Source organism: Sycon ciliatum, chromosome 9 (genome assembly GCF_964019385.1).
Source record: "Sycon ciliatum chromosome 9, ocSycCili1.1, whole genome shotgun sequence".
NCBI lineage: Eukaryota > Metazoa > Porifera > Calcarea > Leucosolenida > Sycettidae > Sycon > Sycon ciliatum.
Genome location: NC_088651.1, coordinates 14,344,458 through 14,357,560, shown reverse-complemented (window position 1 = coordinate 14,357,560; position 13,103 = coordinate 14,344,458). Strand labels below are relative to the sequence as shown.

Here is a 13,103-nt window from a genome sequence, read left to right as displayed (position 1 = left end):
GCAGTGATGATCCGACGCTGGACTTTGGCTACGTCCTCTTCATCTCTAGAGCTGTGTACGAATCGGTGTCAACTATATTCAGTTGTTTCAACCCGCAACCTCCATTATGAAGTGAAACGAGTCGTACAAGCACATCCACACGCTTCGCATTTTCTCGCCAGGATAATCCTCCCAAGCATTCTACAATGGCTTCGAGGAGGTCCCTGCGATTATTCCCCTTGGCGACAAAGGAGGCGCCTGACTGGAGAGAGGCGAAGAAAGCCAGGCCATCGACATTCTGATCCTGAGTCTGCGCTGGTTGCACGACGACTGAAATGTTTCATCTTGCCGTGCGAGCGAAACAAATCGATGTTCTCACGCTGCGTAGATATGGGACCGCGCACCGCAAGTACCAGAGTACGAGCCTGGCCAGTTTCAGGGCAGCGAGTGCCGCGTGACTGCGTGTTCCAGCCACGAGCTAGCTACACTTCGTCCCTACTGACACTATAGTATAGTGCACTGTGTCAGTTTCGAGCAAGTAAGTGTTAGTTTGTTTTCATTTGACTCTTGAGTTTCTGTCGGCAACGTCCTCACACGCATGGCGTACGTAGAGAATCTGTTCGGGATCAACCAAACTCACCTCGACATGGACGTGGGTTGTCGATGACAGCCTTTTGCGACGTTCGTTGAGCAGGTTCTTGCTCAAAACACCGTTCAAAAAAAGTCACGAAGTTTTTGTATACGGAGGAAGTACATGTATAATAATGTCGATACTACCTAAACACAGTATTACTATTAGTTGCTGCAGCTCGGGCATCAACGGATTAGTATCTGGTGATAAATGTTCCGAATCTTGTCTTGTCTTGTCACTGCATTTCCGTCTGTACCAGCCACAATTACGACATTTGTTTCTTGCCGATTGCACAGAGGCACATGATGGTCACGGTGTTGAAATAACTACATTAATTTTAGTACATTAGTGCCTGCTCTCCAGAATAGTTCCCAGTTGACGATCTGTATTGATAGTGCAACCCTTTCTTTTCACTTAGTTTATTTCGTCCTCGACTGCGGCCATTTTCTGGCGATCACCTACGTTCAGAAATGAAGACGACCAGATCTCTCACAGCCGCCCTTAGCATACTGCTCGTTGGCCTCATGTGCAGTGTCCACGGAGGCTCGTTGCAAGCACGGTAAGTCGTTGAAGTACCTGATATTTGTCCGGTAGGAAATCCGGCAGGTGAGGAGCTGCAATTGATGTCCTGATTATTGAGGGTGGTGGTCTTGTTTCAATTTTATGACACGGGTGTGCTGTACGGCCCTAAGAAAAAAGGGCTCGCGGTTCCCGTTAGACTCGGGCCGTCGGCTGGAGGCCACGTTTTCCGCAGCCATAAGGACGCCACCACCCTCTGTGAATCAAGGCGCTGAGGTACCCAAACTAAAGAGAGGTGGAATTATTTCTAATGCCATTTTCATTTGGTGTGAATGTCGAATATGTTCCTGTCCAGCACTACGCGTCGGAGCGGCCTCTTGGTAAGTCTAGGTTGACGCAATTTACATGTACTTCCACGATAGGTAATACAGTGTAGTGTAGCTTTTAGCCACAGTAGCCCTTCTCCTGTCGAATCCTCATTGCGTAAGGTATTTTCCGCAAATCCGTTCTAATGAAGAGTTTTCATATCTACATGTACGTGTATCACATGAAAGTACGGAACAGCCATGTTGGTTCCAGGCTTCCACCCCTGCATCTACGGATCACATAATGTCAGCCATGTTGGTTCCAGCTATAGTCAACCCCTGCTGGGCATCAGCGGGTAATGCTAGTAAACTCAGCCGATTATGCTTTTCAGAATGCCAGCAAAAACAGGATATTATGCTCGTCTTAATGCTTTTTATGCTAGTTTAGGGCGTTTTATGCTAGCAATATATCCAATTGCAGCAAACAAATCGCAGAAGAGTACGCGAAAAAGTCTGTTTCCAAAGTAGGTATAAAGATATGCACGCAAAAATTGATTGATCGGTGGTAGACTACTTCTACTCCAACAAAGGCAACATCGTTGTACGCAATGGTATAGTTTGCGTTGGGATGGTCATGTGACACGTATAGGCATTTGATCAGGGAGTACTGCATTCTACGACTCTCTGGCCATGAGATGCTGAAAATCGCAAATTATGCTAGATTCTCCAAAAAAAGCCTCATTATGCCGGGGCAATGCCCCCCTCTGCGAACCACCCCCATTATGCTAGTTTTAATGCTAGCATTACCCGCTGATGCCTAACCCCTGCATCTATGGATTACATACTAGTATTATTAATGTCAGCCATGTTGGTGCCACTGTTGCATGCCATGATCACTTTCGACACAAAATTTAGTAATAATATTAGGACAAAGATTTGAAACCACTCTGTACTTCAATATACATGTACATGTACGCTATTTTGATCAACTTCAATCTTCATTGCTCTCCTTGACACATATAGGCACAGAAAAGATTTACACCGACCTTGTTGGGAGTCGTAAGAAGTCTGCGACAGTTTTCCTACATGTCCTAATAATTATGACATGTTTACCTTTCCATACCATGTGCTTTGAATTAAAGAAATTTCTCGTAGTTAGAAGTTGAGACTCCGCCGGTTATAGTGATGAAGTTGACTGGACGTTCCATACATGCCAACCGTCCAGGGTTTCCCGGGACAGTCCAGGGAATAGGGTGTTTGTCCTGGGGTCCAGTGACGTCCTGAGAAAGTCTAGGCATTGAGATGGAACTTGAAATCAATGATTTTCTCCTTTTTGTGACGTCTCCAACTAGATCCGTTGTATGGCTGACTCACGACTCACACCTGCCATGCATACGGAGCACTGGAGGTTCACGTCAAATGTCAAGTTCGGCAGCAAGCGTGTGTTGCACGTCGGAGCAACAAACTTCATGAGGAATTGAAATGTCGAACCCATGGCGGGCGGAAAGTGATAAAAAATTATTTCCACTCACGACGTGAGATAAATAAGGAAATTTTCTGGAGTGAAAACTGGCCCTGCAACAACCATGACAACCAGTAATCGAGCCGTGGACCATCGCCATGGTGTATAGAAACAACGTAAAAATACAGCACTTAGAGCGTTTTGTGTCCTGGTCCTCACTCTGCAGTATTACAATGGAGGATACTGGAAGCCTGCCACATCATCCGGTGCTGACTCGGGATTACCCTCACCGAAAACCGAGGGTGCTGCGTGCAAGGATGTCCTGGAGAGGAACGGTAAGAACCATAGTTACAAGCCATGGATTTCATTCGTTGATGTTGTCAAACAGGGAATCTTAAACAAGGCTTACATGAGGATGTCGGTGCATGTACAATCATAGTATTACATCGTGAGTTTTGCGTGTTCATCGCAGTCAAAACTCATGCTCACTTCGCGTGGCACATCCCACTTCTCTACTCTATCTGCTGTAGACTCTATTCATCACACTAGTAATCTGGTAATCATCATAGGGTGTTTGGAGTGTGGACCTTAGTAAAATACATTTTTTTCCAAATGCTTCAAGTGCACTTCCCAGTCCAGTGATACATCTTCAGTAAAACCTGTCGATGCGACCACTCGGATAAGGCGACCACCTGTTCTAGAAGACCACTGAAACCAGGACCAATGGATGCTATTTCCAGTCAAATGACTCTGGATAAGGAGACCACCCGATAACAGAGACCACGTTTTGAAGGTGCCATGAGCGATCGTCTTAGACAGGTTCCACTGTACATGTACATGTATGTTCAAAAGCTGGTTTAGAAGACCGCTCGTATCACTGCTTGTCTCTTGCAATGGTCGCGCACAGGACAATACCACTGGGATGGCTTTTACTCACTCACCAGCAGTGCTGGTAAGAAGTACCGCGCATATTGCGATACGACTCTTGAAGGCGGTGGCTGGACCCTGTTCGCTAGCAAGACGTCACTCAGCACACCGATAATTTCGAACACGTTTAGTGAAATCGCCGCTGAATCTACTGACAACGATGCAGCTGGCTGTATCCCGTCGAGTTCGTGGTCGCAAGTCCTGTTCCGGTAAGCATGATATGTTTCAATGCAGGTTACGGGACAGGCAATGTCGAATGAGTCCTTTATGTGGCTACGGCGTCAGTGTTTGAGATGCCACACTTTTGCCTCTCTATACAATACCATTTGAAAGGGAGATGTAATCTCTCAGGGTCTCTTTTGTACTTTGTAGAATTTCGAAACCTCTGTTCCCATTACGCAGCAGTTGCAGTTGTGGCTGTCTCCAAAACGTGAAGAAGGTGTCTGTTCCGAACGTCGGAGCTTGATCTTAGTTCGTTGCGTCTCCTAAAACCTTTGTTCAAAAATAATATTTCCCCTTCTATTTTCAGATTCAAGAAGGATGGTGGCAAGTCTCGTTTGATCTACACGCGTAGTCATGGCAATGCCGATTTTGACAACTTTCTCACGTGTGGTAAGCGCGGCAGAGCCGAGATGTTCCGCAAAGTGGGCGGATTCTATTCGTTTTCGCTCCACAACCACAACCGACGCAGCCCGGCAGCTAACTTTTATACTATTCCCAAGCTCCATTTCAAATCCAATGGGATAGCGGAGAACTTCGCATGGACTGACCATTGGCTGGGAATGTGGGATACGCCTGACGGCACAAACAAGTATCGTTACTCAAACACCGCAGCGGCTAGGGGTCGAAAGTGTATTGCAGGAACCTGTTACAGCTCGGACACAATCTGGCTGATGTATCGCTAAGGAGTAAGGCACCTCACCAGTACAATCATGAATGTCATTAGAACAGAATCGCTTGCTTGTGAAAGGTTGTAAAGAAATAAAGAAATAGCAGATAAAGAACAAATCACAGCCCGGCTCCTGTTAGGCTGTTTTGCTTCTGTCCCGGTGCAACGTTCACATCATTGCCAAGACCAGCTTCTACCACAGCGTCGCTCTAGAGAAAGGTCATACAAGTAGTAATGTCGAGTGCCTCAGTACTCGGTCAGTTGTGTGCCTAGTTATTGCACTTTCTGACTGTACATGTATATAGCATCTAGTTATAGTAGTGGACAGTTACTCGGAACTCGTATCCATACATGTTTGTCCTTTTCCTTTCTACATCTATTATTGGATCAACATCCGAGCTTCGTATCACAAAAGCTAGCCATTTTGTACTTCCATTGTACATGTACATGTACATGTACATGTACTCAATTCGATTCGCCTGTGCACAATGTACATGTACATCTACATCTACATGATTGTACAAACGTGCATGTAGACTATCAGGTTCACCAGCAATGCGTACTGCAACGTAATAAATCATTATTGTACATGGCCTCTATTCATACCAGTGCTGATCACCCAGTTGATCCGATATAATGATCTGGAATCGATAACTCGCACAAACAATTAGAGTGAACATTTTTAGAATACACATGTACATGCACACGCACGTACGCGCACTGCCTGTCTGTATGTCGCTGTTTCTGGCTACCGGTATCTGTCGCTGTCTCCGTCTGTCGCTCTTTCCCTCCTTTTGAAATTACTTCCTTTCTTTGCCGACGCACCCTCCGCCCTCTTGTACATGTACATGTATAATGTATAATGTAAGTCCCTGATAGGCACCGGCGGATTATGCTGGCATAATTATTGGCATAATTTGGTGGTTGAAAATTTGGAGCATAATTTGGCATCCTTTCGGAGGTTGGAGCATAACTACATGATTGTACCGCAGTTCTAGTATGTAGGCTACACAATTGTGTACAATGCACCTGATCAGTGCTGGTGGTCTGCATGGTAAAGGGTTCGGAGGTCATGGAGATAGTGTTTTCAATGAAAAGCAGGGTAGAAAATCATGGCAATACATTATTGTATGCTCGAACTCGTTGTGGCTCATAAACCCAGAGATATTCTCGAAAGGCAACTAACTGTCTTGAACCATACTCAGATTTACTTCGATGACCATTCAGAAGAATACCATCACAAGCAGAACTTTGGAAAACAACAACTGTGCCTACGCTCCGATGAACTTATATAGCAAGAGCGACGGCCACATCCAACACCCTGCCTCTACACCAACACTTAGCACATGCATGTAGATAAGAAGAGCGCGTGATGACGAATAAGGTGCTAAGTGCTAGCGTAGAAACAAGGCGCTAGACGTGGCGCGTACAGGCAACGATTTAGCAGAGCATGGAGAGGAAAACTGTTCAGCAACATTCAAAGAAGCAGAACGAGAACGAATAATACTTCAATTGAGGCTACCTCCGTAACATTCTCCTCTTCCTCGATATGAGACAACGTGACCAGATCGAAATAAAACAAAATAAATAGTACCTTACTAGCTCCACCACTAAGAACCCAACATCGTGTACTTAGCAAAGCAAGTCCAGGTGGCTAGACAGCAGGTCCGCAGCAGGGTAAAGATATAGCAATACCGCTGACTAATAATAATAAGAAGATAGAGGACATGCAATGATTTTTAGAAGACAGACAGCAGAAAAGCTGTCCACATCAGTCCATCACTCTGGCGCATACTCCAGTGGGCACAAGCGGTTGATGGGTCGCACAAGAGTACGATCACCCACCTGCACCTTGGCAACACGTACTCGTTCATCCTTCCCGGGGTAGACTTCCAGAACCCGAGCCAAGGGCCATTTACGCCTAGCGGTGTCTGGAGACAGCAACAGCATGACATCACCAACCTTCACGTTGCGTTGGTCTGCCGTCCATTTGACCCGCTTGCTGAGCTGAGGCAGCCACTCCTGGATCCAGCGACGCCAGACATGCCCAAGCAGCTCCTGAATGCGTTGCCATCGCTGACGCGGATGATCAGACTCCGGTAGGACGACTTCTCCAAGTCTCCCGTTCAGAAAATGATTCGGGGTGAGGGGCAAATTGTCGTTGGGGTTGACTGATATGGCAGTGATCGGGCGAGAGTTGATCAGATCCTCTGCTCCGGCAAAGGCGGTCAGCAGATCCTCGTCGGTGATGTCACTGCCAGACAGAATGTGGTAAATAGCACGTTTGGCTGCCTTCACCATAATCTCGAACACACCACCGAAATGAGGTGCTGCTGGAGGGTTGAACGACCAGGACACACCATGATGTGCGGTGCCCGTCTGGATTTTGGTTTGGTCGATGTTGCGAATGAGGTCCTTCAGCTCCCGAACTGCACCAACAAAGTTTGTGCCATTGTCCGATATGACTTGATTGGGAAGGCCGCGCCGGCTCACGAACCGGAAGAAACAGTTGATGAAACTAGATGTGTCGAGTGAGAATGCGAGCTCCAGATGTACAGCGCGCGTCTCCAGACACGTGAATACACACAGATAGCGTTTGGTTCTGGCCCGACCGCGTCCCTGCATGGTGAGGAAGGGGCCGGCGTAGTCGACGCCCACGCGGCTGAACGCACGATGAGAGGGCACGATCCGACTGACCGGCAGCGGTGCCATTCGTTGCCCAGCTGGCTTGCTCCGGTACCGGCGACAGACTGCGCATTCCTGTTCCCACTCGTGGACGGCCTCCCGTGCGGCGATGACCCAATAGCGGGCGGCGAGCGCAGACAATGTTGCGTTCGTCCCCGCAGCGTGCTTTCCCTTCTCGTGTTGGAACCTGATTAGCATCTTGGTCACGGCATGCTTCCGCGGCAGGATGATCGGATGGACAGCGTCTCGTGGCAGGAACTCCGCATACTGCAAGCGCCCTTCACAGCGTAGAACACCATCGTCGTCAAGAAATGGACACAGCTTGGCCAGCTTACTGGTAGCATGCACTGCTTTGCGTTTCCTCAGGAGGACTATCTCAGCAGCGAACGCATCACGCTGCGTGTTCCGAACGACGTACAGCTCTGCGTCAGCCAACTCAATCGGGGTGAGCTCTCCTGCCAGGCGATCCTCTGCTGCTGCACGGCAGTTCGAGATGAACCGCCGGACCCATGTGAGCGTACGGATGGTCTTCTGCCAGTCTAGCCACTTTGCTGGGTCAATGATCCAATCCTGCTCGGGTGGTGCATCGTTGGCACTTTGGACGTCTGCATGATACGTTTGCATGTCCTGCGAGCGGTTGCGTGGCAAACCTTTTACCTCCTGCCGAGCGCCGGAGCTGGGCTGAAGCGTAGGGCTGGCAGGCCATGGCTCGTCGGTTGACAGGAATGCGGGCCCAGTCCACCATAGGTCCGATGATGTCAGCACTGCTGCAGTACACCCACGAGAGACCAGATCTGCGGGGTTCTGGTCAGTGGTCACATGCCGCCATTGCTCTGGCTGTGTGAGACGACGAATCTCAGAGACGCGATTGGCCACGAATGTCTTGAACTGCCGACTGTGACCATGGATCCACCAGAGGACGTTCATGCTGTCAGACCACAGATAGATATCCTGATTCTCGAGAGCAAGGCTGATGACGGCTGCCAAACGGGCTGCCATGACGGCGGCTATCAACTCTAGTCGTGGGATGCTCACCGCTTCCAGCGGGGCGACTTTAGACTTAGCTGCAACCAGCCGGCATGTAGCTCCACTGGGGTCCTTGGAAATGATGTAGGCGACAGCACCCATTGCCTTCTCGGAGGCATCTGCGAATACGTGCAGCGACGACACACCGTCAGCTGCCATGAGTGGTCTTGGAATGCGTAGCGTCTGCAGATCCCGCGCATCAGCAATCCACTCCTTCACCAGCTTGTCCACAGAGGGCTCCAGTGGGTCGTCCCAGGTCGAGCCTCGCAGCCACAGTTCCTGGATGAGCATCTTGCCTCGAATGATGTACGGCGCCAGCAGACCCAGCGGGTCAAAGACGGATGCTACCCGTTGTAGCACTCTCCGCTTGCTGAACTCCTGGCCGGAATCCGGTGGGATGGCAAAACTGAAAGCGTCGCTAGCAGCGGACCACGAGATGCCTAGCGTCTTCACTCTTGGCAGCTCCCCTGGTGACAGGTCGATGGAGCGTCCATGTTCTGACTCAGGTATCACTGCCAGAAGCTCGGTCGAGTTTGAGAGCCACTTCGTCGGGTGCATGCCGGCCGACTCCCACACCTTCACAAGAGACTTGTAGAGTGCGATGCCATCAGCGACGGTTGGCACGGAATCAAGCGTGTCGTCCATGTATGTGGACTTGTTGACTGCTTCAGCCGCACGTTCATCCGTACTGGTGAGCACCCTCGCATGCTCCTGGGAGACGAACTGAGCGAGGAATGGTGATGAGGCGAGTCCGAATACCACACGCTGGAACTCATACACTGCAGGCTGCGCATCGGAATCACAGTTGCGCCATAGGAATCGTTGGTATGGCCGGTCGGATTTGTGCACACCAATCTGCAGGTACATCTGCTTGATGTCACAGGCAATAGCAACAGGATGCTTGCGGAACCGCAGGAGCACGTCGCAGATGTCCCGTTGCAGCTTCGGCCCCTTGTTGAGGAAGTCGTTCACTCCGACGCCTTGGAACTGCGCCGACCCATCAAACACAATCCTCACTTTCGTTGTCTGCTTGTCCAGACGGACCACCGGAAAGTGAGGCAGGTACCAGATGCTGTGTGGTCGTGGTTCCTCCTTCGGCACACGGCGGATATAGCCCTTTGCCAAGTACTCTTGGATGATGGCGCTGTACTTGGTACCCAGACCGTCCGTTAGGAGCAGCTTCCGCTCGGTGCCAATCAGTCGTTTGCGTGCCATGGCGAAGTTGTCGGGCAGGACCGGTGGTGTTGTCTTCCACGGAAGGCCCACATGATATCGACCGTCGCTGAACGCCAGGGATTCCCGTGTCTTTGTGAGCAGTTTCTCCTCCGCCGGTGACAAGTGTGGCAAGTCGGGTACGGCTAGCTCCTCGACGTCCCAGAAGCGACGCAGTAGCTGACTGATCTCATTGCCGCCGAGCTGCAGCTGCGCATGGTACGCATGCCCCATACGCGAACTGCCTGGGCTCGCCCGTACCGGCCCCACACAGGTCCATCCTAGCGGGGTGAGCCGTGCGACTGGTTCACCCGGCTTACCAGTCACCTCGTGCAAGGACTGGTGCGCTGCGACACAGTCCAGGCCGAGCAGAACGTCGACTCGATCAGGCTTGGCGGTGGGAGGGAAACGTATCCCTTTGAGATGTGGCCATGTCGATGCGCCGCGGTGCCAGTTGACTGGCTTCAGGCGTCCTGTTGGGTGCCGCACTGTCCAAGCATGGAGGTCTGTGCTGAACATGCCGTTGACACTTGCTACGCTGCAAGACACATGCACCGACTGAAATGTACTCGGTGTTCCGTCCAACGTGTTGACCGTGATGCTCTGCAACTCCCCGTGCAGACCAAGTTCGTGTGCTACGCCCTCACTGATGTAGCTCATGGTGCTGCCATCGTCCAACAGTGCATTGACGTGAATGCTTGTGTCGCCGTGCTTGATGGTGACCGGTATCGTCCTCAGGCTGATGGTCACGTGGGTGCTCTGGGAGGCGTAGCACTCCTCTTCCGTGGACGGAGAACCCTCCGTGACGACGGAGCAGAATGTCTGCTGCTCTGTTTGGCTGGACGACTGTTGGGTGCTAGCTGTGTTTGGCATAGCGCATCCTGCCCGACGCCCTGAGACAGAGTTCGCTGCTGGTGCCTGTGTGGACGGGCGTGTCACGCTGCTAAACACAGGGCCTCTGCTCTGTGTGGCGTGCAGAAAGCGATGATGGAGCTTCGTGCACCCGTCCAAACCACATGGCCGACTCCGCGTGCAGTCGGATCCATTGTGGCCGACATCCAGGCAGCGGAAACACACACCTGAATCCTTGGCAATGCGCCATCGCTTGTTCACTGTCGCAGCTTTGAAGGATAGGCACTGCCACAGCTTGTGTTCACCTTGGCACACGATGCACTTTTGTGATTTGGCTGCCGGCTGGCTGCTGGTCACGAACGTGCTTGGTCGAGGCGACCGGTGGACCTTTGTTGGCTGTGACGGCTCTGCCTTACTCACGGGAATCAAGCCAGCTTTCGTCTCCGCAGCGGAGACCATGAACTCTGCTTCCTGGGTACAGTACTCAAGCAGCTCTTCTACCGACTCAGCCTTAGCTTGTTCATGCCGCCACCGGTGGTAGCGGGTGATCAGCTGCTCATCCAGCTTCTTGAGAAGAGTCAGGTAGAAGGTTCCGGCCGCCAGCTCAGTAGCTCGGCCCGAGTCCTTCAAGTTAATGACAGCGACTGCCAGCAGTTCCGAGAACCGCTCCAGGTCTCTCGGGTGCTCCTTCCGCACGGGTTTGAGGGCCTCAATTTCTTCCAGATGGATGGCAACTCGGCGCCTCTCTCCGCCATATTTTCGGTGCAATAGGGCCTTGGCTGCATCATACGCAGCGATGGTGTACCCGAATCGGTCGATGGCTTTTAACGGCTCACCCTGGACATACTGTCTTAGTCGAAGCATCTTGCATTCCGCGGTTAGCGGTGCCTTGTCCACACAGGTGGAAAACGCTGCCCACCAGGACTCGAAGCGCCGTTTATCGCCATCGAATGTGGGTATTGTGATTTTCTTCATACTCGCCCATGGCCCGATGTCGGCTGCTAGTGGTCGTTCACCCGTCAGTGGAGGCTGATACATATGGCTGCTCGAGGACCCAGTCGGTTGGGGAGCCATGGATGTGTTGGGGACTGTCACAGCGGGGACGACCGTTGATGCACTTCCAGCTGCACCTCCAGCTGCAGGGACCGTTCTAGGGGGTAATAACACACTCACTGCTGGTCTCAATCTGGACTGAGTGCTGGCAGTGGACTGGTGGCTCTGACTAAACTGAACAGACTTCTTGGTCAGCTGGGCCGTTCCCAGTGTGGTGTTGCTGACGCTGCTCCTCTTGGTGGGCTGACTGACTGCGCCTGGCATAGTACTACTGGCAGTACCATCATTAGCACTGGCCACTGACACACTGCTACCACCGGAACCGGTCACTGGCGCTGATGCACTGCCATTGCTGGTCTGATCAGCACTAGAGGTACTGGCAGTAGATGGTGTTGGAACCCGGAGTGGACTTGTGACACCTTGACTCTCATGAAAGGCCAAGGCACTTAGGCTACTAGGAGAAGTCTTCATGCCAGATTCCACCAGCCCAGATCCAGCAGACCCAGAGTACAGCATTGACCTGGCCCCCAACTGGCCAAAGTCAGACCGCTCCGCACCCACCTCCGTCAAGTGATCTGGCGTCATCATTGGAGCTGAGTACCTCGCCGTCGAGTACTGGCTGTATCCCAAGCCATGACCAGCTCCAAACCGCCCACCAACACTAGCGCTGTACGTGGCTTCTTCCAGTGCTCTGTTCACAGCTGCGCTGTACTTCTCCTCAAGCTCTTCCAGCTCCGCAACCAGCTTCCTCCGTTTCGACAAGTCTCCGTCTCCAGAGCACAGTCCCAGGAGATCGCCCACGACGCCTGCTGCACCAGAGTACGCGTGTTCCAGATATCCAAGGTCGTCATCACCAATCCCCTCTCCGTTCACTATCCGAGTCAGCAAACGTCTTCGAATGTTGGTGAAATTGGCCTTGGCATTGATCTTCATCGTTCTCAGGCATTCTTCGCTGAACGCCGGTTCTTCATCATCATATTCTTGTTCTTCGTCATCAATATCGGAAACTCCAAAATCCTTCACCGTGCCCTCTGACTGCTGAATGCTGCTTGAACCGCCACTACGGGGGACCTGCTGTTCGTCCGCCAAACCTACGTCCGCCCCGACTTGGTCCGTTCCTTGCAGACTCTCGTCACTTGCCACTGACAAAGAACTCTTTGTTTCCGCCATGGTTAACATTCAAACCATCCTCTGCTACCAAATAATGTGGCTCATAAACCCAGAGATATTCTCGAAAGGCAACTAACTGTCTTGAACCATCCTCTGCTACCAAATAATGTGGCTCATAAACCCAGAGATATTCTCGAAAGGCAACTAACTGTCTTGAACCATACTCAGATTTACTTCGATGACCATTCAGAAGAATACCATCACAAGCAGAACTCTGGAAAACAACAACTGTGCCTACGCTCCGATGAACTTATATAGCAAGAGCGACGGCCACATCCAACACCCTGCCTCTACACCAACACTTAGCACATGCATGTAGATAAGAAGAGCGCGTGATGACGAATAAGGTGCTAAGTGCTAGCGTAGAAACAAGGCGCTAGACGTGGCGCGTAC

General features: G+C 51.2%; 2 protein-coding genes across 2 annotated transcripts; one reads left to right on the top strand and one right to left on the bottom strand.

The window, feature by feature from the left end:
* Nucleotides 1–788: 788 nt before the first annotated feature.
* LOC135824612 (uncharacterized) lies at nt 789–5,583 on the top strand. Its single transcript, XM_065337345.1, has 5 exons — nt 789–1,169; nt 1,485–1,509; nt 3,123–3,231; nt 3,804–4,032; nt 4,353–5,583. The coding sequence occupies exons 1-5, from the start codon at nt 1,081–1,083 to the stop codon at nt 4,726–4,728; spliced, it is 828 nt and encodes a 275-aa protein (XP_065193417.1). The 5' UTR covers nt 789–1,080; the 3' UTR covers nt 4,729–5,583.
* A 908-nt stretch (nt 5,584–6,491) lies between these two features.
* On the bottom strand, nt 6,492–12,710 carry LOC135824281 (uncharacterized). The gene has a single exon (XM_065337013.1). The coding sequence runs from the start codon at nt 12,708–12,710 to the stop codon at nt 6,492–6,494; it is 6,219 nt and encodes a 2,072-aa protein (XP_065193085.1).
* Between the last annotated feature and the right edge of the window lie 393 nt (nt 12,711–13,103).